This window comes from Abramis brama (genome assembly GCF_963993115.1).
Source record: "Abramis brama genome assembly, chromosome: 7".
Taxonomy (NCBI): Eukaryota; Metazoa; Chordata; class Actinopteri; order Cypriniformes; family Leuciscidae; genus Abramis; species Abramis brama.
The window spans coordinates 18,345,487-18,369,937 of NC_139969.1; the positions used below are offsets into that span (position 1 = coordinate 18,345,487).

Consider the following 24,451-nt stretch of genomic DNA (forward strand, 5'->3'; position numbering starts at 1 on the left):
CACAGAAAGTGGAGGCATTTCACACTGTGGTCAAAGGTTTATAGTTATAGCTGTCATATGATCAGACTTGGTGACGTCTTCATATCAACTAAACTACCAAACATCCTGTTCCGTCACAAAGTGGATATACTTAAAATAAAATCAATTAGACAATAATAATTAAAAACAAAACAAAGAAAGGACAAACAAAACATTAACACCAATTATAGAGTGCAACAGTTATTTATTGTTAACTTATTTAACTAATGGACCTACTGTAATCTACAACGTTGTTGATCAAAGGTATTTACTTTTGCTGAAGCCATCAGCCTGCTTTATTCAACTTATTTTTTTTTTTTAAGTAGGCTAATCTTGTTTAACAGCAGAATTCTGGTGAAAGACTACATTACCCATGATTCTGCAGAGAAATCTCCACCAATCAGAGAATCGAAACAATCAAATTGTAAGAAAAAAAAGTGCCTGCAAACTCCAATGTAGCACTGTGAACGACGTAATCAAGTCAATCTGTGTATGTGTATATATTCATATAGCAAAAACATATATGGGTACGTTGTTTAAACACAACGTGTGTAAACAATATTTATCTGTTTTTAATTTGATTGTCACTCGCTATGAATCATGGGATTGTAGTTCTTTCCCTAATTAAAGACGTACACGTACATTTTGTCCACTTTTCAGATTCTTCTTTGTGTCATTGTTGATTCATCCCATAGCAAATAACTCTTAAATAAAGACTTATAAAACCCCTTCCAGAACCAAGGCTGAAAAAGTGGGTACTGTTGCACTCCATTACATGCATCTCTGGACTATTAGATTCTGATTGGTCAACCGAGGCATTCCGCTGTAAAATAATTAATGTAAAATAATAACCGTTTACTATGGATGTCGTGTATAAATAACAGCTCATATGGGATGTTCTGTCACACCTGACACCTCGATAGTAGCCTAATTACAACTCAAATCAATGTTTTGTGTCTATATTATGTATTCGCTAAGTAGCAGTGTAATAAGCAGGATAATGTATGATCATGATCAAAACAGACAAGAACTTGTACTTAAATTAAGACATCATGACAATTCTGAAAAACAAAACTATCAACCAAATGTCTTAAAGTGGATTTATCTGGCTAAAATCAACAATGTTTAATGCAATTTCAATCATAATTGAAAAGACTATTGAAAGTAAGTGAATATAACAAGGCTTCATAAAAGCATAACTAAGCATGAAAATCTAGTCCTACAAGTCTTATCAGGAAGAACCCCAGATTACGTTTAAAAACAGGCAAGAGTTTATGAGAACAGTAACTATCTGTTTGGTTAGTGGGACAAGTTCCTCTTGCTGATGTCATTTAGGCCTAACGTTACCGAAAAAGAACGAGCACAGGAATTGTCATGCATTGTTTGCACATGACTAACGTTACACTGGGCAGGACTGTAATAACTGATGAGAAGAGAACTGACTTCTTTATGCTGTAATTTATATAGTTATGAACTAGCCTTAATAACAATATAGGACAGGCATTATTGCTTTATCTATGACTCTAGCTGAAATGGAAATGGAAAATGTAAGAATACAACCCAATTAACTGATATGAGTTCGTCTGTGTTTATGTTGTGAAGTGTTCATTTCATAGCTCTGCCAAACCAATTTACATGCTATGGGCTAGCATGATAATACAACAGTAGAACAGGAAACCCAGCGAGAATTTCTCACAATGTGAAACATAGTGTCATAATAGTACACCACAAATTTCTATCTTGCTGACTAAAAATGTAACAAGCGAAATAAGCAATCCTACACTAACAATCTCTCTTGAAAACAATATATCCGGTTACATTTGAGGCAATCAATCTGCAAAACAGCAGCGGCTTCTTGTCACGTTAGCATTGCTTTATCAAAGTAAATGTGTGTGTTATCGATCATGTCGCTTACCTTGGTGAGCAATCTTTATAAAAGTACGTGTTGTATTACAGTCAACCGATAAATCAATGAGGATCTATCTCGCTGAAAATTCCGCACCATCTGATTCTGATGACTTTCGTTTCAGACAGACAGGAAATAGTGTGATGTTGTTTTGGAAAGGGGATTCTGGGATATGTAGTAGAATCCGGAACTGCGTCAGGCCTGCCCACAATTCTAATTTAATTCATTCATAGTTTTAAGCAAAGTAAATAATATAACAGACCTACCTGATTAGATTTTTTTTTTGCTATAGAAAGCTATATATGCTCATGCCCTAAAAGTCAACATTTGAATTAATTGAATTAGAAAGAAAAGAAGTAGCATCTGCACACAAATGATGCTAAAGCTTCTATCAGAACAAACTTTGCTCATTTTTGATTTTTAATCAACTGGTGTGAAGGTCATTTTAGTGGATGTGTGAAGTCAGTTCTCCTCAAATTCACAAAAGCATTCTAACGGAGTAAAGTGTAGTTCATCACATTAATTGTGGTCGCCAAACGCTTTTGTCTTCATTTTAAAGAATAACTCTATTCCATTCATGTTAAATGTTATGTTTATAGCATTTAATGCAAAGACATACAGACATTTTAGTTTTTAAGTCACTGTATTCTTTTAAGTTAATCAAGAAGCTATAAGCAAACATTACTTGATGACTTTATGCTAAACAACACAATCTGATGTACTCAACTACAGCTAACACATCTTTATCTATGCAAAACATCACTGGTTAATTGTCTTATAAAGGCTATATATTGTAAAAATCAATGTGCTCAACAACGTGGTAGTGAGGTAAACAATTTTATTCTAGAATTAAATTATAGGTTTCTTCAACAACTATAAACAAAATAAACTGTAAGCATCCAAACTGTAAACCATCCTAAAGGCTAAATAAAATAATAATAAGAGGAACAAAATATTAACTGTAAAACAAACAAAAAAAGTACTAGGCTACATTAATCCACCCTGGATCAGCACAACACAGCCAAAAATGTGGCATATTAAAAACGAGGCTTCAATAATATGAGGAACATTTGATACTTTAAATCAACATGAACTAGTGAACTTAAAACTGACATTCTTGGTTTATTTCGAAGCTGAGTTTATTAACAGTACCTGCACTCAATTCATGTGCTCTTTGTCAGTGTAATATCAGTTCTTCAGAAGCTGTTACTGTATTATGGTTAATATGTGCTGTGATGAGCAGAGATGAGAGAGGTATTCAGCAGTCGGATGTCATCTTCTCAGACAGAGCTGACTGGCAGGTGCTGGGTGGGTCGAACACCTCAGGGTCACTGATGCCCAGCTGAAGGTCAAAGAAGCGAGTGGACGTGGTCACGCTACTGTTCTTTGCGTATGTCTCCTGCACAGGATAGCAGTCCTTCAAAGTGTACACACCAACCCAAGCTTCATCTGTGAGAGACCGGAAAAATGTGCAAAGTTCAGATAATCAGGACCATATTAGAGTTCCTATATAAAAATCAAGGCACATGTAATGCGCACAATTTACAACATAACTATAACAAGCATTTACTTTTGCGGGCCGGTTTTCGATCAGACCATTCTTGAACTTCGATCATGTCTCCAGGTCCTCCAATGAAGTACTGGTCCTCATATGTGGAGTTCAGGGGTATATCATAAGGGTCCCAGGCCTCCGTCAGAGCGATCTTCGCACACTGCTTGGTAATTTCCTCAATCTGGAAAAGCACTCCACTCTTGAACAAGTAGATGTACTCAAAGAACCTCAAAGAGAATTGCACAGTACAAATAAATGAATGCAAAGGAAATTTACAGTTATATCATTTAAATCAATTGAACTTTATCCTGTTTCACTAATATTTCAGAACACAAGAACTGTGTGTGGTCATTCTAATTTTGACTATAATGGATCATCTGCATGCACACTATGGTGAACAACAATAGCTCAGACATTTCAAAACACTGCAAGCAAAACTGTATTTTCTGTATTGTTTTCCAGTACAAATATCTAAACATTCTTAAATCAAGACACATTTACCTGAGAAGCAAAACAACTGATTTATTCTAAATCAGATTATTCTAAAGAATTAAGAATTTGAATTAAGTTTATGTTTCTTACATTGGCAGATAAGAATGTTTAGATGTCTATACTGGAGAACAAGACAAAAAATGCTGAGTATTTTGCAGTGATTATAAAACGTATTAAAATATATTTAATAAAATATGATGAATTCGTACTTTTTACAAGGCGTGTGTCCTGTCTTCTGCTCCAGAACCCTAATTCGCTGATTCTGTGCATCATAGGAGACCGCTGCCCGTGTGTTTCGTCCCGTGCCGTGGTCATATTGAACGGTCCGACCCTCCCACTGTAACGGCGCGAGGCAGGGCTGAGGCGCCGGAGGAGGAGAGCCCAGACACGGCACCATCGCGGACAATGACAATACCAGCGCAAAAACCACAAAGCCTGACATTTCTGTTGGTGCAAATCGATAATTACATGAAATTTAAATACTGACACAACGCCTTTGATTGGAGTGTTTTATCCAGCCGCAGTGTTTGCGCTGGCTGGTGTCTCAAATCCACAATGAAAAAATACACCAGTCCAGCATTCATGTCACAAACACGTCAGAAACACCGATTGGTCAGATATCAAACCCGTATGTCGACCCATAAGATTATTTTCCTTTTTTTTATTTTTGATTACTAAAATCTATTAACATTATATAATTACATTTATTAATAAATAAAATAAATTATTATTATTGATTACATTTGTTTGTTTTGCTGCAAATAACCATACGATTTCACCCTAATAATCACAAATGTTTCGAATGATCAATATTATAAATAATAATAGTAATAATAATAAAATTTATTGTTTTTGTTGTAAGGAACCATAAGATTTCACCATAATAATTTCAAGCATTTTGAATGATCAATATTATAAATCATAGTGTGTATTGTGGTGGTAGTAGTCATAATAAAAAAAAATAAATAAAAAAAAACATTGCCTTGCCGTAATAATTCATGATACAGGGCATTATGAAATACAAATATTAAATTATTAAAAATAAATAGTTATATACTTATCTCTGTTCACTGAAAAAGTGTAGTCAGTCTCTGGCGTATGTGCTATTATTATAAACTCCGCCATTTGCATCAGTTTGTTTACGAGCAGATATTGCAGGGACATCCGAACCACCAGATGGCAGCATCTATTGCAGTCAATACTTGTGACTTTAGTCTGTCTGTCTTTAATGTATTTTCAACGTTGTTGGTGTTTAATATGGCGAATTCCGTTCAACGTGTGTACTGAACTCAGGCTTACTTCACTTAAAGAGACTAACAAAATGTCTGAATTGGCACCGAGTCAGTTTGAGTCCAGTGATGATGATCTTCCCGAGGAGGTCACCTTTGATGCGTCCAAAAGTGCTGCTCTGAAGAGCGTTAAAGATGCACTGGAGTCAGCTAAAAGGTCTGTGAGTGTGTGTCCACTGGCTTTAGACACACAGACCACATGAGCTTATGGGTTTTAAACTTCTTCTTTTTTTAATATATATTTTCTCTTTGTTTTCAGAGAAAAGAATCTATTGAAGGAGAAGCGAAGGAAAAGACAACAGCTTTTTCAAGAACAAAAGGTATAAGGTTGTGAATAAGTTACCATCCCCAGGATGTCGAATACATTATTATTAGAAAAGTTTATACACTTTAACTTAATCCACACAATTAATTGTAGATGTAACATAAATCCCAAAATCTAAACACAATGAAATGTTACATCTGTTGTTTTTCAGTCGAGAAAACGTCTTCCTGAAGACCTCCTGGAGGAATTTGATACAGAATCCCAAAAGTAAGCTCTCTAGATGAAAATAATAATTTGAATTACTTACTAATCATTTTGGAAACCTAATAAACTGTTATTTTCTTATTTTAGACCTGCTGAGTTATCAGACAACGTCAAAGGTAATACATTTTCTGTAACTTTAATAAAAACAATTTTCCTAATGGTCAATTTAAGTATTGACTGACAAAACTATTTTATAGATGATGAAGAGACAAATGCCACATCAGAAACAAACTCTAAAAGGTAATAATAATAGTAATTAGCCATTTACATTCACCTTACTGTAAGGCTTCCTCATGTTATGTATAAATGGAAAAACATCTGATTTCAGTTTACCAGACAGTTACAGTGTAAAGAGAGTGAAGGATGAATCCGCTGCCAAATCACTGCAACAAAGCGCAATTGACTTCATTCAGTCCCGCCTTTACGGACCAGGAACCAGAAGAACAAGCAGTAAGATGATAACGTTGTGCTGTTCAGACCCTCATTTTAAAACCAAATTTAGTAGAAAAACTAATATTTCTGTTTGTTTTTCTTCAGATGCAGAGCTTCTGTCCCTCAAAATGAAAAAGGGTGCCGGACAAGGTGCATCTGTGGAGTTTGTGAATAAAAAATATAGTGAGTATTGAGATTTTCATATTTAACAACTATATTATATTGGTTTTATTTTGGAAAGCAACAGTCTGAGCGGTCTTTATTCATCTACAGGTGCCGACTTAAAAAAGAAGATCACAAAGTCCAATAAAAGGTTTATACACAAACAGAAAATGGTTCCTTCCTGAGATCTGAAACAGGAGAATTATAAGTATAACACATGAGAACTGTAACCTTCCTTAGCTTAGGAAGCTATTTTTGATCATGTGGATCACATTTTACAAAAGGGGACACCTTTAATTTAGTACCTTTTCCGTTAACGCATAGTTAAAAAAAATATTGTCAGTCTCTGCTCATTCAAATAGAAATGATTATGATCTTCCATCTTGTTCAAATCAAAAGTAAAAAAAAAAAAAGGCTGAACCTGAATGTTTTTCATGTTTGCATATTTACTGTACACTTTAATAAATGTAAACCTGATCTAAGGCCTGACATTTCTTGTTTTAGTTACTTTTTACATTCATTTGACTATTGTAACTATATGACTGTAATGATCAAATGGACAAATCATGGTTGTGGCATTTTAAAAAGTTAACATGTAATAAAACTTATTTTGCATTATTAATGCTCTTCATGGTCCAATTGCATACTTGTTACTTGTTTAACATCCGAACACTCACTGAAATGTGTCAAAACACAGACTGGTATATCTCGTTCAACTGGGTATTTATGTTTTATTACTGAAAATGATAAGACAGTGTTGATGACAATACTGTACCATTCTCCTTGTTTTAAAAGTACTGATGGTCTGAGGGATTGACTGGTAAACAAGAGAAGAAAAAACAATGGAGCAGGCTTGCCTCTCAGAGACTGGATATGACCTTAATTTTACCATGTTCCCGTCACACATCCAAACTGCACAACAACACAGTGCAGGCAACGATGATGAGAGAACGCCTGAATACGGACTTTTTAAAAGATGGAGTAAGGGATCAGGTGGATGAAAAGACCATTGACATCAATACAATTACAAATCAAAGTGTCCGAACATTGCATCAATCCTGCTGTGCAGTTGGCAGAGGGAGGGTGCGCTTGCACAAAAAAAGGGCATAACTCAAAGCTCACACTAACGCTCTATACTAAATACCACCACTAAAGATGACTCCAGCAGTGTTAGGTTTTCTCAGTTTTAATTTTTTTTTTACTGTAAGATAACTAAATGTTTCACTCCTCCTGTTAATATAATTTCAATATTTTTCTCTTTTTTTTTTTAAACGGTAAAGTACACAAGCTGAGACCTGAAAATAGCAGGGTGTTGACAGGTGGGACCTTAGTTATTCGGTCTCGCTCACTCTGCCAGCTTTCAACCAAGAACAAATATATCTTATATGCAAGTTTACTGATAATAACATTAATTATGTCATAATAATTTTCCTCATGCCTTGTAAAACAGGAAACAAACAATCAGAGCCTGCTGCACCCCCCACCCAACAACACCTCCCCTCCCCTAAAATAAAAAAGACAAAAGGAAAAAAAAAAAAAAAAAGACCTTAATGATTGGGGATTTTATCTGACTTCTAAGGATCCATCTCCTAATGTGTCTTTAGGCCCGGTTTAGGCCTGGGTGAGGAGGATCCAGTCTTATCAAGAGAGCCAGGATGGGTCTGGCCATGTGAAGGCTCAGTTCATCGGGCCAAAGCTGGCCCCAGTTTATTTGGGAGTCTGGGATGGACTGGGATGATGAGGGCCTCTTTCACGTGGTCATTTATAGGGATGATTCTCCAGGGGTTAGTGCAGGTAATCATCCACTGACGCGAAGGCGCAGGATCCGCTGCCCGTGCGAGCCATGACGGACAGACACTGAGCTGCCTGGCCAACAGCGAGCGCCAAGGGAGGCTGCTTTGGCAGGTTATGAGTCTCTGCATGAGAAAAAAAAAAAAAAAAAAACATTGATTGAATGCTGAAATGAAAACATTAAATGCTAATGTTAAAATTGTTAGATTCATGATAAACCATTATAAACAATAATATAAACTACAGTTCAAAAGTTTGGAGTCAATAAAAATGATTATTGATCAAAAGTGAGAAAGACATTTATAATGTTAAAAAAGATGTCTATTTCAAATAAATAACTTGCTATTATTTAAAGAATAATGAAAATAAAAGTATCGCACAGCATTGATGATAAAAATAAATGTTTCTTGAGCACCGACTCAGCATATTAGAATGATTTTTAAAAGATAATGTGACTGAAGACTGGAGTAATGATGCTTTGCCATCACAGGAATAAATTATTTCAAATAGAAAGCCGATATTTTAAAGTCCCCCTGTAAGTCAAGAATTTTATCCCTTAAAACTCATCTTTAATCATCAAAATGACTGAAAATTTCTTCATGCCTTAAATTAGCTTCAATGTAACTACACCCTTGCTTCATTTAATAAACACGGAAGATTATGCAAATTAGCCCTGTCTCAACTCACTCATACCAGCCCAGAGATCCATTCGGTTGGTCAACTTATTGAGGTAAACGCTGCACAATGGTATCGCTCTTTACAACGTCAGACACATAACTAATTAATATGGTTTGCCTTTGGCTTGACTACATTATCACACAGCTAATGTTACATAAATCATGTTCCCGTTCTTCATCTCAGAGTCAGACAGCTGCCTTCTAAAAATCAGCATCCTTACAAACGCTTTGAACAACTTAGAACATCAGTGGAGGAAGGCATATAGTTCATCATAACATCGTAATATACATTATATACACAACACACCCGGCTATATTGCTAAATGTACCGGATTTTTCCTATCAACAGAAAAAATACCGGGATAACCTGGCTTCTCTTGAGACTTCGCAGTTTAGTTAATGATATGCTAAAGCCCGCCCGTATGTTGATGCGATTGGTTACAAGGTAGTTTGTGACGTAAGAAACACCAGCGATTTCAAACAGCGTTTTGAGACTGTCATTAGATCACTGCCGGTTTAAAGATAAAATACTCAACAATGGTGTTGACATGTGAATTTGCACATGGCTTGTCTTAAAGCATATTAAAAAAACACCACATAGGCATATAAACAACATTAAAAACTTGATTTTCACCTCTTTAAATAGTTGTACCATTTCACAATATTAATGTTTTACTGTATTTTTCATCAAATAAATGCAACCTTGGTGAGCATAAGAGACTTCTCTTAAAAAAAACTTAAAAACAATATTGAGATGCGTGCGCGAGTTACCTGTGTGCGTCTCTTCTTTAAAGTCTAACGTTAGCAGCTAACGTCCCCTCTTTGCTTAAGCATATAGCTAACTTAATGATTCTTTAATGGATTTATTACAATTATTTATGAATGACAGGCAACACTGACAGTGATAAGGCAATCTTTATTTGAACTAATCATGTCATTTATTTATTGTTAATTCTTTGTGCCGCTTTTTGTCATTCAACGTCTTCTCCAAGTCTTCTATTTCGTCTTGTGCCTGGGCCCATTTCTCAGAGTTGCCATATTCACCATACAAATTAAACGATATGCAAAAATCATCCATTTAGCCTACCTAAATAAACGTTTTCATATGCGTCTCTCACTCTGCTTGCAAGTGTATCTGTGTTACTATGGTTACCAATGTAGCGGATTCATTTCGAACTGTAATCAAACTGACTGGAACTACCTGTGCATTAAACGGGTTTACTGCACACCTTCCAGCCAATCAGAATCGAGTATTTAAACAGCCCATGGTATAATTAAATATAAACTAATACTCAAACGCATATCACAGTGTGGCAAGGTGCAGAAAGTTATCAAGCTACACTGACAGCAAAAAAAGGCTCAGATACACGGGATGCAGTTTTAAGCACGCTACCAATATTGTATGAGCCTGACCTAGAGAGATGAGAAAATAAATTAAATAAATGTATTTCAATTCGTAGAGCATTATGTTGCTCACTTAGGCTTCTTCACTCGCTTAATTCTGAGCTTAAAGAGTGTTGCTCAATGCTGAAAGAGTGCTGAATCATTGCGGTGACTAGGTGGAACTTAATTGTTCTGATTTAATCAAAGGTGGTAGGAAGCTGTACCTAATATTGCACTGTTGAGTGTAGAGCAGACAGGCTCTCTCTGGATGGAGTCTAGCTGGTAGCCCACGGGGCTGTTCCATGGATCTGAATATGCCAGCAAACTGAATGCATCCTGCAGGAATGGAGACAGTAAGAGGCTTTACCATAAAACACATATATCTTGTTTACTGGTCATTACCATCATAACTAGGGTTGGGTATCGTTTTTTTTTTTTTCCAATACCGGTGCCAAATCGATACTTTTAAAACGGTACCGGTGCCTAAACCGATACTTAAAAAAAAAGAGAGCCTCAAAACGATGGTGAATGATAGTGATGCACCGAAATGAAAATTCTGGGCCGAAACCAAAAATTTAGGATGCTCTTGGCCGAAAACCGAAACTGAAGCCGAAAATGGCTTCTTTTAAAAACGTATATATACTGCTTGAATTTAATGGATCTGAAATGAAAAATCACAATATAATAATCAAATTTTATTAACAGTTACATAACAAAACATAAAATATTTTTAACAATAAATATAAATAATAATACCAAATAATATTATACTTCAAGTTTTATGTTCCATCAAATAAAATAGTTTTTTAAAAGTTGTGCAAAAAAAATCCACAATTTTGGAGATTTTTGCAGAACAAATGTTACATATTGCAACTTTGGTGTCCTCTCGTATAGGGCTGTCACTTTTGTGAAAAATAAATCCTGAGACATAAATTTTTGAGACATAGGCTAAGTGTTCATTGAATCGTTAGTAAATTGCTTATATTTGGCGTTGATCCGTTTTCAACACCAAATATAGGCAAATCCACAGACAACTAAACAGGCATTAGGACGACCGTAAAGAGGGCGCACAAGTCAGCAATGTGGACTGCCATAACATCAATGAAAAGCATTACTGAAGGCTACATATTATGCACTATATTATGCAGAAATAGGCTATGTGTGTGTGTGTGTGTGTGTGTGTGTGTGTGTGTATGTGTGCGTGTGTATGTGTGCGTGTCAGAACCTGCAGTTGCTGTGTGACGCGCGTTCGCTGCGAGCGTATACTGTAGTGACGAGCTGGACGCGCTCCGAGAGAAGGCCGTTAAAATCGATTCCCTATTTTCGTTTTCGAAACTAGTGTTGGTTGGTCCGATCGATTGTGCAATAAGTGACAGCCCTTTGACATGCTTAATCTTTGATAGGCAGACGCGTGATAACAGCTCAACCGTGAGTGAAACCTAAGCGCTTGCGCACGGATGGGAGGGGCGGGTGACATTCATTTTCGGTTAAACGTTTTCGGCTGTTTTTTTTTATTTCGGCCTGAAACCGATAATGCCATTTCGGCCGAAAATTTTCGGCAGCCGAAATTTCGGTGCACCCCTAGTGAATGACATTATATAACACCTTTTTTTATTGAAAACAATAAAATAAAAAATTCTTAAAATTGAATATATTAAAAGTGTAGAGTAAATATATAAATATAAGTAGTCTAATTACAAAACAACAAATTTACATAAATTCACAATAAAACCTAAGCCACCTAACCCAAATACAATAATTTAACACTAAATAACACTACAGTATACTAATAACAGCAAAGTAGTCTGTATTCGGTATGCTACAAACCAGCTTTAATTTAGCAATTATTTTCACATTTTTTGCCTTCTCTGGCCAAATACGACACCTCTCCTGACTTATTGCATGTCCTGCACAAGGTGAGCGTTATTTTAGAGCGCATCACCTTAAATGCCGTGACGCGAAACCCATCGTGGAAGAACCGCGTAATTTACAACTGTGACAATGAGCGCTCAGGATCAACCGAAATCTGCGTTTTGATTTGGTCCGGTTACATACCGGTTACTTAGGTAACAGTTCCATATCAGTGCCCGGTTTCGGTACCCAACCCTAATCATAACCAAAATTTTATCATAATCATAAATGTGATTAGTTACAAACAGTACCTACATACAACTTTCAGAACAAGTGGAATTACCTTCAGCATCTTCTTATTGGCTGAGTTTTTTCCCCGCTCACGGCGCAAGAGTTCGCTCATGCTCTGTAGCTCTCGGCCGAACTGGATCATCCTCTCGATGGCTGCCTGGCTCCCACCGCACAACTGCCTCTTAGACTGAGTGCTGTCCACTTCTGTGTACAAAGCATTTAATCCTTTTAAAATGGCACACTGGATTAATTTGCACAACATAATTGGCCAAATGATTAGGAGTCACATGCACAGCATCAGTTTCATAATACAGATCACACAGGGGGAAAAAAACAACCTTTGACCTCTTTACTACAAATCTCATTGCAGATACACAGGAATTTAACAGAAGACTGAGCCCAATTAATCTACTCACCCATATCTGCATCACAATCCTCCAGCTCTGTCCCATGTGTAGAGCTGCCATTCAGAAATCCATTTGAAGAGGATTCAGACACTCCGTTTGAGAAGTGATCAACCTCCATCTCCACCTCAGTACTGCTAGGAAGAGTCAACAAGAGATAACAGGCTTATTCTGTGCTGTACAGTTATGTTCTTATATAATTTGCCCTTCGGTGTTAAAGTTGCGATCAAACAGAAGTAGTGACCGATCTTTTTTCTGTATTGTGAAGTACATCCGAGTGTAACAGATTAATGAAAAAAAAAAGGGTAGGGGACTTGATTCTATCGATTGGTTTTGATTTTGAGATGTGGCCATTGCACTACAAAATGAATGCGAGCTTGAAGTCAATTGTGGAGGAGAGGGGTTTAAGCAAATTAAATGATTGGAGAAGCACGCCATCCGTGACCATGTAATTTCACCGGAAGATCTAGCTGACTATTTGATTAAACATTACAAGGTCAAAAAATTAAGCATATACACGGATGAATTGTTCACAATTTATCTATAACATGCATTCACAAAACAGATAGGATGAATTTTCCTTTCATCATTTCATGCCCTCTTCACATACCTCACGTTGGTCTGCTGGCCCCGACTGCCATTCAGGACACCAAGCTCGGGACTTGACAGGGTAGGGGGACACGATTTGTGACTGTGGGTCGAGGTGTGGCCTTTACTTGATGAAACTCCATTACAGTAATTACTATCCAAACCTGGAGACAGACGGAAAAACAAATGATCAGCGATAACGTCTCCTATTGATGATCAATGGGTCATTCTGGTCTTATGTGTGGTTCTCAACATTTTTTGAAAACAAAGTCCCCCATGTCAAGACAATATTTGAAGGTCTGTTTAATGAATACATATTTACAGTGAGGAAAATAAGTATTTGAACACCCTGCTATTTTGCAAGTTCTCCCACTTGGAAATCATGGAGGGGTCTGAAATTGTCATCGTAGGTGCATGTCCACTGTGAGAGACATAATCTAAAAAAAAAAAATCCAGAAATCACAATATATGATTTTTTAACTATTTATTTGTATGATACAGCTGCAAATAAGTATTTGAACACCTGTCTATCAGCTAGAATTCTGACCCTCAAAGACCTGTTAGTCTGCCTTTAAAATGTCCACCTCCACTCCATTTATTATCCTAAATTAGATGCACCTGTTTGAGGTCGTTAGCTGCATAAAGACACCTGTCCACCCCATACAATCAGTAAGAATCCAACTACTAACATGGCCAAGACCAAAGAGCTGTCCAAAGACACTAGAGACAAAATTGTACACCTCCACAAGGCTGGAAAGGGCTACGGGGAAATTGCCAAGCAGCTTGGTGAAAAAAGGTCTCAATGATCCTAAGAAAGGTGGGAAATCAGCCCAGAACTACACGGGAGGAGCTGGTCAATGACCTGAAAAGAGCTGGGACCACCGTTTCCAAGGTTACTGTTGGTAATACACTAAGACGTCATGGTTTGAAATCATGCATGGCACGGAAGGTTCCCCTGCTTAAACCAGCACATGTCAGGGCGACTGCACTGTATTAAGGAGAGGATGACCGGGGCCATGTATTGCGAGATTTTGGGGAACAACCTCCTTCCCTCAGTTAGAGCATTGAAGATGGGTCGAGGCTGGGTCTTCCAACATGACAATGACCCGAAGCACACAGCCAGGATAACCAAGGAGTGGCTCTGTAAGAAGCATATCAAGGTTCTGGCGTGGCCTAGCCAGTCTCCAGACCTAAACCCAAAAGAGAATCTTTGGAGGAAGCTCAAACTCCGTGTTTCTCAGCGACAGCCCAGAAACCTGACTGATCTAGAGAAGATCTGTGTGGAGGAGTGGGCCAAAATCCCTCCTGCAGTGTGTGCAAACCTGGTGAAAAACTACAGGAAATGTTTGACCTCTGTAATTGCAAACAAAGGCTACTGTACCAAATATTAACATTGATTTTCTCAGGTGTTCAAATACTTATTTGCAGCTGTATCATACAAATAAATAGTTAAAAAATCATACATTGTGATTTCTGGATTTTTTTTTTAGATTATGTCTCTCACAGTGGACATGCACCTACGATGACAATTTCAGACCCCTCCATGATTTCTAAGAGGGAGAACTTGCAAAATAGCAGGGTGTTCAAATACTTATTTTCCTCACTGTATTTGTAGTGTTTTTAGCATTTTAAATTAAGATCATGCTTCTATAACTTAAGTAATTTTAAGATTTATTAGGGGCCCTCTAGAGGGTCTTGGGCCCCTGCTTGAGAACAATTAATCTAAATAGCTATTTCAGTGAAGATTACGTCTTCGTAATATCTTTTTTATTTCAAAAGATACATTATACATTTTCTTTAATTCTTTTGTGTATGTAGTGCACATGCCTGTCTGGTAGGCCTGGGAGCTGCTGGCTTTGTGAACAGGGCTGTTGAAGAGGCGAGGGGAGCCTGGGTAACTATCCTGTGACTTGGGGCTCCTCCCACCGAGACACCTGACCTCACTGTCAGTGCCGTTCACCATCTCAATGAACTGCCTGACTCTGGAAAGAGATACGGACACATCATGTATACAGTATCTTCACAGGAGATGTGTCCATTCTTGTAAAACTGCACACATCACACTCACTTCAACATGAAGAGGAGGTCTGGGTTTTTCTCTAACAGGCTGGGATAAAGTTGTTGAGTGGTCTCTATAGCCTCTCCCATTCTGCCGGACAGGACCAGCTTCTGGATCTCTGCAATCACAATCGTGAAGTCATTACTCGGCATTGATTTCATGACTTCTTGAAAGCATGCATTGATGAATCATTCAGAATTGGACCAGGAACTTTCAGTAAAGGTACACTATGTAAAATTTGACCCTCTAGCGGTTGAAAAACAAAACTGTATGCATTTTGCAGAAGAACATTGTTTTGGTTGTGATTATGCAGATCAGTATGATTCTCCTACTGCTCATAAAACATTCACTACTAGGCTTAATAGATATAACCAGTTTAGATGGAAAGGATCTCAAGCTGACTATCTGAAGATGTTTGTGTAGCTATACCCATTATAGACAGTACTTTCTTGAAAGTAAATTTCAGCACAGCAGTACAACAAACCACAATGAAATGACCCTTCTCAATAGATAATGCTTTACAATGAACTCTATTAGAGAGCTACATATGGCAATTGGTCTGTTCAATAAATCTGTTAAATAAAATACCTTGATCACCTGTTGAGTAATAAAAATGCCATCGCTTTTACAACATTTCAAATCCCTCAGTTCTCACCATCTCCAAAAAGCCAGGCCGATTTTGATTCTCATTTTATAACAAGCTCTGTGGCACTGTGTCTCTTTTTGCTAGCAGAAGCTCCTCTGTTCTGCATTTTTTTTTTCTTGATTACCTGGAGGTTCAAGATTTAGCTGCTCCATGTCAACCTTTCTCGCTTATTGTGACAAATACCTTATGCCACTCTCACATGCATCATAGTAGCTGAAGCAACTTTTCTCTATTTATGGATTTGGCGAGACACTAAACTATAAACACTTAAAAACATAACGGGCTTACCATAGTGAATCAGAGTAAGACAAAAAAGCGTTTTGGAAGAAGGATTGATGGTGTATTGACTCATTATTTACATTTAGTTAATTTTGAACCAAAAAAAGTTACATAGTGCACCTTTAAGAAAGTAAACAGTGTTAATATATTTCTTGCTGATCTTAACAATCAGACAGACCAAAAAAGGACTGACAGAGTCTGAACAGCCTATTTCTGTTGACTTGGGAGACTCACTCTGTCTATTTTTAATAGAAGCAAGTTCCTCGTGTACGGCCTGGTCAGTTGATTTGGCAAAGGCCTCTGCAGTGGCACAGTAGCTGTGGTGAACCAGATATGAGGCCACCATTCTGGGAAGATAAGAAGAAAGCAAATAAGTCAGAAAGAGAAATGGAGAAAGATGCAGAAAGAAATAAGCCACCAGCACATACATTCATTACATCTGTGAAGGTTTTGAAACTATGTTTTTTGAACTATGTTGATGTCAACCTTATAAAAATGCTCCAAATCAAAAAGTACTCACTTCTGAATCATGGCCTGCCATTCTCCTTCTCTTTCCCCAATGGGGAAACGGTCAATCTGGGCTTGGATCTTGGTTCTCCATTCACGCATGTAATCCTCAATATCAAAGACAAACGGATGCTGCCCGAAATTTGCGTCCACGACCTCCCCTGGGGTCTGTAGACCCACTGTGGGATACAGGTTGGGCTGAAAGCAAAATAATTGCAGTTAATTACATTTTTTGGTAATGATTTAAATGCAAGCACAATAAAAATATAGACTTTCTCATAAAACAAATGAGAGTAGCTTGAAAGAAATGATGGAAACTGGAAAAAGCAAATCTCAACTGCTTGATAGCTTGTAACATCACAAAATGTAAACTACAGTAGTCAACATTTGAAGTGGATCAAAAAAGTTTATCAAAGTTGTCCTAAGACAAGAACGGGCATTGTTCAAAATTCATGTATAACTTTGATGAAAGGTTTTGATCCACTTCACATGTTGACTACTGTAAATTATTGCGCAGCTCTAATCTGGTAAATACCTTAACATCATGATTTTCTGTAAAGCTGTTTTGAAACTATGTGTATTGTGAAAAGCACTATATAAATAAATTTAACTTGAAATGTGCCTTGGTTCATGTGCATCATAGGTGTTCAAAATGAGACGATTAAAAAAACCCCATCAGATTACAAAACGACATAATATTTTTTCTTTCCTTTAACACAATGCCAGGTTCTATGGCTATGTTCATGATGAGGGCCAGGTTTAGTTTTTCAAAAATAAAACTAAATATTTTTTTCTAAAACCCTTAAGACTAAATTTGGATTTACTAACCTTTTCAAAAGTATCAACAGAATAAAACAAGTTCCTCAAAGGGGTAGAAGTATTACAGTCCAGCAAAATATGTCTAACGATTCTTACAATGTCTAGATTCTTACAAGATCAACACTTTTCTCCTGATAGTAAAATTTTTTGTGTGAGTCTTGAGTGTGCTATCTGGCATCATGTGTAAATGGCTTCATCCAACTACATAATTCAAATGTTGCTTCTGGGTCAGGTCAGGGGGCAGCCACATATTAGTCAGTTTGTGGTGCTTTCTGTGCTCATGTTCCAATAGAGAGAAAGGTCAGGGCTGCTAAACTGACATACTTCACAGAAGTAGTCAGAGTAACATGAATGCTGGTCACCAGCCAACTGTGTTTTCTGCTCAATGGATTATTGTTTTAGCCCTAAACAGGCCTCTGTTCAGTCAGCGAGAGAAATGCTTAGGGGCTGTCAGTCCAACATCTTGAATGATGAAGAAAGGAAGGAAAGACAAAACAATAGCAAAAGGCTTCCTCTACAACATCTAAAAATGGAAGATTATTACAACAGTGAAAAAATATACAAGTGATCAATAACCACATGACCTTCAGGCAGAGAAACCAAAAACAAATCTGTAAAGCTACAAATGATGTATCTTGATATTTTCATGAAACATACATACATATGTTGGAATCTAAATCTGATGAAACTACATAAAACATATTATAAACCACAAAATATACAATACCGTTTCAAAAGTTTGGTGCCCGTAAGATTTAAAAATAAAATAAAAAATAATACTTTTATTCAGTATGGACACATTAAATTGATCAAAAGTGACAGTAAAGATTTTTATAATGCTACAAAAGATTTTCATTTCAAATAAATGCTGTTCTTTTGAACTTTCTATTCATCAAAGAATCCTGAAAAAAATTGATCACAGCTTCTACAAAAATATAAAGCAACAAAATATTGATAATTCAAATCAGCATATTAGACTGATTTCTGAAGGATCATGTGACAACTGAAGACTGCAATGATAACGATGCTGTAATAAAGCTTTGACATCAGGAATAAATTCCATTTTAAAATGTATTAAAATAGAAAAGTTATTTTAAATTGTAATAATAATAATATTTCACAATATAACTATAATTTTTGATCAAATAATTGCATAAAAATTGCATTCTTTCAAAAAAAATCTCATCAACACCAAACTTTTAAATGGTAGAGTATAATGTGGAATGATATAATATGGCAACAATCTTAACTTCAATATAGGAGGTGATTAAGAAAAAACAGCCTTACCGGTAAATCTGTAAAAGCTATCCCTGAAAGAAAGAAAAAAGATAATTAATTGTTAATTAACTTTTAACTATGTAGGTTCAATATTTAACTGTGTGCATACATGGTGTGTTTATAGCCAAAATTGCTTTATACCTCCCATAAATCATCCTAAATGAAAAATATTCTATTCCTAGTAATGTACATGTAATGTTAAAGTGCCCATTGAATTGATGGAGGAAACTGTACTGTTATTGAAACATCAGTAATAAACAAAGAACAAATAACCAAAGTTTAGTTGATGGGCATTTAGGGTGTGCAATTTGGTTCACTTGGTCCAAACTTAGTTCATTTGGAGGCGGACCGAGACCCACCTTTTCAATGGTCTCGGTCTGCTTGTTTGGTGCGCACCAGGGTTCGGATGGCGGCGTTCACACTTATTCAAATGAACTACACTAACAGAGCAAGTGTGAACACACCCTTAATCTTAATATGCAATACAAATGTTTACTACCTAGACTGTGGCCATTCTTCGTGTAGAAACAGGTATTGTTGATGAGGTTCACACAGCAGCCAATCACATCGCCTGTTGTAAATGTGGGACCATAGGGCTGTCCAGTGCCAGAAGAGCAGAAGGAGTGGCCGTCGTCGCCATGGTAGCCATATGAGTGCTTGTCCCAACCTACGGGTAGAACATTTGGCACATCCTGTTGTTTTTTTGGGAATGATGTACTGTACAATGTATGTACTGCAAAAATACTAAGGAAAGAGCACTAAGAGTTCTAACTCTTATCTCTCTGCCAAGCTGCAGACTCACAGAGGAAACACCCAGGGTCTGTGAGCGTCAAGAAGGTGGAGGATCAAGTTAACTTGCCCACTAATTGCATCTAAACTTCAAACCCTGTCTGTCTATAGTGATTCAGAAACAGAATGGGAGTCCTAGACACTTTAGGCACAAACAACCTGAAAATATGACATAGCTAATGTGTTACTAGCAATAAAAGTACAGTGACTTCCCAACATCTGATAGTCTTTTTACCTGGAAGTCTGTTCATGTTGACACCTTGAGCTGACAGGCCAATCCCCATGTACCTGGTCACAAAAAACAGCATTTATTTGATGTAAAAGTCTGTATTAGAGGAAGTTAAAATAGCTCACCCTAAAAACTTAAGGTGCACTCAGTAACTTTTGTCCTAATTACAATCGTTTTATCCCTAAGGAAATGAATAGTATGATTGAAAAATGTCGAAAATCATACTTATGTGAGGCTGAATCTGTTATTTTAATCTCATTTTATTAATATTTTCTTTTTCTTTAATATTTATATAAAATTTTCAGTTTTTTTATTTTTACATTTTACATCTTCATTATAATGTAGTTAGTTTTAGAAATGTTGATGTTTTACATTTTTTTATTCATTTCCGTTTTTTAAATATCTATTTTTTTTCCAGTTTTAATTATTTCATACATCAAGTTAAATGACATGAGAAATGTTGGGAACTTTGGCAACTAGCTGATATATTATATATATATAAATATTTCATTTAAGTCAACTATAATAACCCTGGACTGAATAAAACCTGTTTTATTTTACACGGTGCAGGTCACCTCATGAGGGCTGCCATGTTGAGATCACATGACCAGATCACATGACCAGAACGACCATACTAATTTTATCTCAGTAAACCTCTCATTATCTGACATTATCGCTCACAGAATAAATTAATCATTGGCTGACTTCTAATAGAGCATTTCTACAAAGGCATTATTAAATGAAGACTTTTGCATAATGCTAAATCCACGCCAATAGGTGCCAATATAAATCCAAGACGACTGTTATAAAGCCCATTGCCACATCAACAAAAATTACTGAGTGCACATTTAACATTTCCCAGCAAAAAGTGATCTCAAAATACTGAATCCTTTACATACCCATCTCGTCCTTTGCTGATAATTTTCACCTCAAAGTAATAGACCCCGCAAGCAGCGGGAATAGGGTGTGTTGCACGGACAGAAGCCGCATCTTTCGGGGTCTTTCCATGACCTGGGTGACATAAACACAATAATTTACAACTGCAAGTGGATGGTGTCACTCACAAGGAGAACTGGAACATTTGTAATAGTATAACATCACCAGAGGTCATCATGGCGCAAAAAAAAAAAAAAACTTAGCAAAGTAATCAATGTTTTTGCTGTGAGAGCCGTATGCTTCAGGATGATGATATTTTGCCTAGCAACAGCAAAGAAACTGCACAATTGCTTTTTTAATTAATGTGAATATGCATTTCTCTATATTTGGGAATTTGCATTTATTATTGTCAACTTTATTGCATTTATTATTGTCAACAATTGCCCCTTTAAATTGCCACCTCATTCACCCATACTTCAGTTGCTACTAATTGAAATAAATTCTCAAACAAACATGGAAGTTAATTCTAAAACCTAGCCTAGTTGTAAATAATGCTCAAAATAAAACTTGAACACAGCAAAATAATTGTATGATATAGGGCTACTATATATATATATATATATATATATATATATAAAATGTCTAATGCCATTAAGGAAGATTTTGATGTTTTGGAGTGTTTTAATCAAAACCACTTCATATTAGCTGCAATATTTAACAACATTCACCTCTGAGACAGCAAATAAATATATTTAAAAGCTATAGGTCCCTAAAGTGCCTGAAGAGGCATTAAACACATGATTAACGCACAACTAGACAGGAACTCAATAGAATAGAACTAGCCACTCAGCCCAGCCACTTAGGTTTACTTGATTATCCATACAACATTTTTTTCAGAATAATCATGTTAAAATGTATACATGTGTATATATATATGTGTATGTATGTATGAATAAAATATGAACCAACATGCTTTTGGGGAATTTTACTTGTACATCTCTCAATCCTCTTTGTACTGCATTTCATTATCTGTTTGCCCCCTCTACAGACAGAGTATTAATCATAAAACGAAGCATTTAAATATCATCTTATAGACACATATTACTGGGTCATATAGTATGACAACTTATATATATATATATAAATAATAATTTTATGCAAGTAGTCTGCTATAGTCTATTGTTATAAAAATCTCATTGATTTACGTTACAAGCTATCAGAATTTCTTATGTTTTGGAACAAGTTAGCATTTTACTTTCTGGCCATATAAATAATAACATCTGCAACAAACTGCATATTTTTGATCAGTTTGGGCCTATGAATAAAAAGTGTGTTAGCTCTAAATTCTCACTAGCTATATCATACTATATGGGTCATAAAAAGCCTGATGTATCAAATATAATACAAAACATAAAACACGTGCAAAAATGTTTGCTTTTCTTTTTATGTTTTGTCAAAAGATTCACTTAACTTACATTTCCAAAATATTTTATTATGATTATTATATCATATGTTAGGCTTATTTCATATGTCAATATGGGGCATTTTTGGTAACAGTCTTGAACCCCTGATATTAAGATTCATAAGCTTATGTAGCTTGTACATTTAAGACATCTTGGCCTACTGGTAATTTAAGGCAGTCTTCCTGAAACCTACCTGTCGTCAACTCTGGTTGGCCTAATTAATTCTGTGGCCTACCTTTATGACTCAGCTGAGGGAAATGGCAGACACCTCACTGGATTAAAAATATATATTTTTTTTAATAACTAATTGTGTTAATAAAATTATACATATATTACAGCTTTTCTTTATCTGATGAATTTCTTGTACACTCACGATGGCAGAAATCCTGCCTCTGCAGATAAACACACACACAAAGGCCTTGCTCGAGCTTATGCGACAGGCTCGATCAGTAAGTTACCTACATCAGCATGTGCGTATTAAGACATGGCATATTCTACACAGATCATATTGTCAAAGGAGTTGACAATGACTGCATTTCAGTAACGAAACTCTATAGAGCAGGAGCTTCCGGAAATGACTGAAGCATCTTTATAGCTCGCTGCTGAAACTCACCACCATCTCATTGCTAATAACAGTACACGAACTTTACACTTTCAAACTCAACACCTTAATCATTCATTTTCAAAGGCTATAAGCCACATCTGTACACACACTGTTATGCACACAATATCGTATAAAAGCAGTAGTTCGATTAATAGATAATGCTGACTGCTCAGGAATGGTGCTAAATAATGCTAAAGGGAGGCTATTTTTATTCAAACATGTCGTCTAAGCAGTTAGTAATACCAAGCAAAGTTTCTTGTTAACACTCGTATAATTCTATCGACTAATGTGCTCGATGATCACTCAAGATCATCCCTATTTTTAAATATTTTTAGCAGCTTTTGTGAATAAAAATGGGTTTGATTTGCACACAATACGAGTACGCAGAAGCTAATACAAGTGTCTTTTTAATACGACCGATCAGATACGAAACCGGACACGAGCTAACATGGCTAATGCCTTAAACATTTAGCTGGTAAACAACTTGGTGTTTGTGTTCATCTGCTGCTGTTAGCCTTGGTTACCTTTGTAATGCACCCGGAGGTTGTTTTGAGACAGGCCGATGTAGCTGAATTTGTCTTTGGGGCTCCAGGATCTGGGCAGCGGGGTCTCCTGCTCGTTGACGGCCGGGTAAAGGCGTCTAAGCCGCTGGTTGAGCTCTTTTTCCTGCTCATTGAGAGCCAAGTCTCCGTGAACGACAACCGACATCAGAAACCCACAGCCCGATGATGGTCCTGACATCGCGATCCGATTCCTGCCGTCGATGCCAACAGCTTGCCAGCTATCTTTAGCTGGACAGCTTTCTAACAGTGTCCAGTGGCTAAAGCGACCACTGTCAGACACCGCAGGAGAAGAGCCGCTGAGATTTCGGGCTTGTTTTATTCGCTTCTGACGCCTGGCTAGCCAGCCAGCTAGCTAACTGCGATTAGCCCGCAAACAGCCTCTCTGATGCGAGTTAGCAAGACGCTAGAGAATTAATCACGCCAATACAGCGAAACGGCAGCTTACAAAAACATAACAGACATCCAGAAAGTTGATCCTTGCTATTTAAGACGACATCCAGCCGGTCGGACAGACTAAATCGGGTAAAAGGAGCAGAAAGACAGCAGCAGAAGGGAACCCCGATCTTTTGTTTGTTGTTAGTGTGAAATACAGCGTTCTCATTGGCTCTCTCAAGGTCCAGTCATACTTCCTCGAGGACTTGGTACATGACTAGATACAAGCTACCAATAATAACACGTCCTTCTTTCTCACTTGACTTGTTATCGACGATAGTTGAGATGGCTGAGACAATGAGAATATACGTACACTTACCAATTACACAATGTTTCGTTTATTTAATCATTTTCATATCATGGGATGCAGTTGTGGTGCAGATTAGGACCCCCTTACATCTCATTTCAGGTTGGGACTTTTCAGTGACTTCCATTGAGCTAATGAAATTTAAAATCCCCTACCCATTAATCTAACCCTCACATATTCCTGCTTTTTTATTTTTCATTAAATAATATATTATTTTAACTATAGCCTAATGTGC

The 24,451-nt window shown here is 36.7% G+C and overlaps 4 protein-coding genes across 5 annotated transcripts in view; 1 reads left to right on the top strand and 3 right to left on the bottom strand.

Annotated features, from left to right (window-relative positions):
- Positions 1 to 2,073, bottom strand: part of stard3nl (STARD3 N-terminal like) — a 9,112-nt gene extending 7,039 nt beyond the window's left edge. Inside the window, exon 1 of the mRNA XM_084120125.1 lies at positions 1,934 to 2,073. The gene's annotated coding sequence lies outside the window, so the exon portion shown is untranslated. The remainder of the gene's footprint in view (positions 1 to 1,933) is intronic.
- Positions 2,074 to 2,498: 425 nt separating this feature from the next.
- On the bottom strand, positions 2,499 to 5,142 carry epdr1 (ependymin related 1). Its single transcript, XM_084120898.1, has 4 exons — positions 5,026 to 5,142; positions 4,178 to 4,412; positions 3,495 to 3,703; positions 2,499 to 3,373 (listed from the first exon to the last, which is right to left on the bottom strand). The coding sequence occupies exons 2-4, from the start codon at positions 4,408 to 4,410 to the stop codon at positions 3,183 to 3,185; spliced, it is 633 nt and encodes a 210-aa protein (XP_083977024.1). The 5' UTR covers positions 4,411 to 4,412; positions 5,026 to 5,142; the 3' UTR covers positions 2,499 to 3,182.
- Positions 5,143 to 5,199: 57 nt separating this feature from the next.
- Positions 5,200 to 7,002, top strand: nol7 (nucleolar protein 7). Its single transcript, XM_084120897.1, has 8 exons — positions 5,200 to 5,414; positions 5,517 to 5,577; positions 5,734 to 5,789; positions 5,874 to 5,902; positions 5,984 to 6,026; positions 6,115 to 6,236; positions 6,324 to 6,401; positions 6,492 to 7,002. Exons 1-8 carry the CDS (start codon positions 5,290 to 5,292, stop codon positions 6,563 to 6,565), a joined length of 588 nt encoding a protein of 195 aa, XP_083977023.1. The 5' UTR covers positions 5,200 to 5,289; the 3' UTR covers positions 6,566 to 7,002.
- An 84-nt stretch (positions 7,003 to 7,086) lies between these two features.
- ranbp9 (RAN binding protein 9) lies at positions 7,087 to 24,128 on the bottom strand. Of its 2 annotated transcripts, none has more exons than XM_084120895.1 (14): positions 23,439 to 24,128; positions 20,871 to 20,982; positions 19,978 to 20,030; positions 19,453 to 19,620; positions 18,963 to 18,985; positions 16,870 to 17,054; positions 16,584 to 16,696; positions 15,434 to 15,542; positions 15,193 to 15,347; positions 13,388 to 13,529; positions 12,790 to 12,911; positions 12,426 to 12,577; positions 10,456 to 10,567; positions 7,087 to 8,296 (listed from the first exon to the last, which is right to left on the bottom strand). In XM_084120895.1, exons 1-14 carry the CDS (start codon positions 23,653 to 23,655, stop codon positions 8,166 to 8,168), a joined length of 1,794 nt encoding a protein of 597 aa, XP_083977021.1. In that variant the 5' UTR covers positions 23,656 to 24,128; the 3' UTR covers positions 7,087 to 8,165. The 2 variants fall into 2 exon arrangements, with proteins under 2 accessions (XP_083977021.1, XP_083977020.1); XM_084120894.1 differs by having other exon boundaries at positions 12,790 to 12,914.
- Between the last annotated feature and the right edge of the window lie 323 nt (positions 24,129 to 24,451).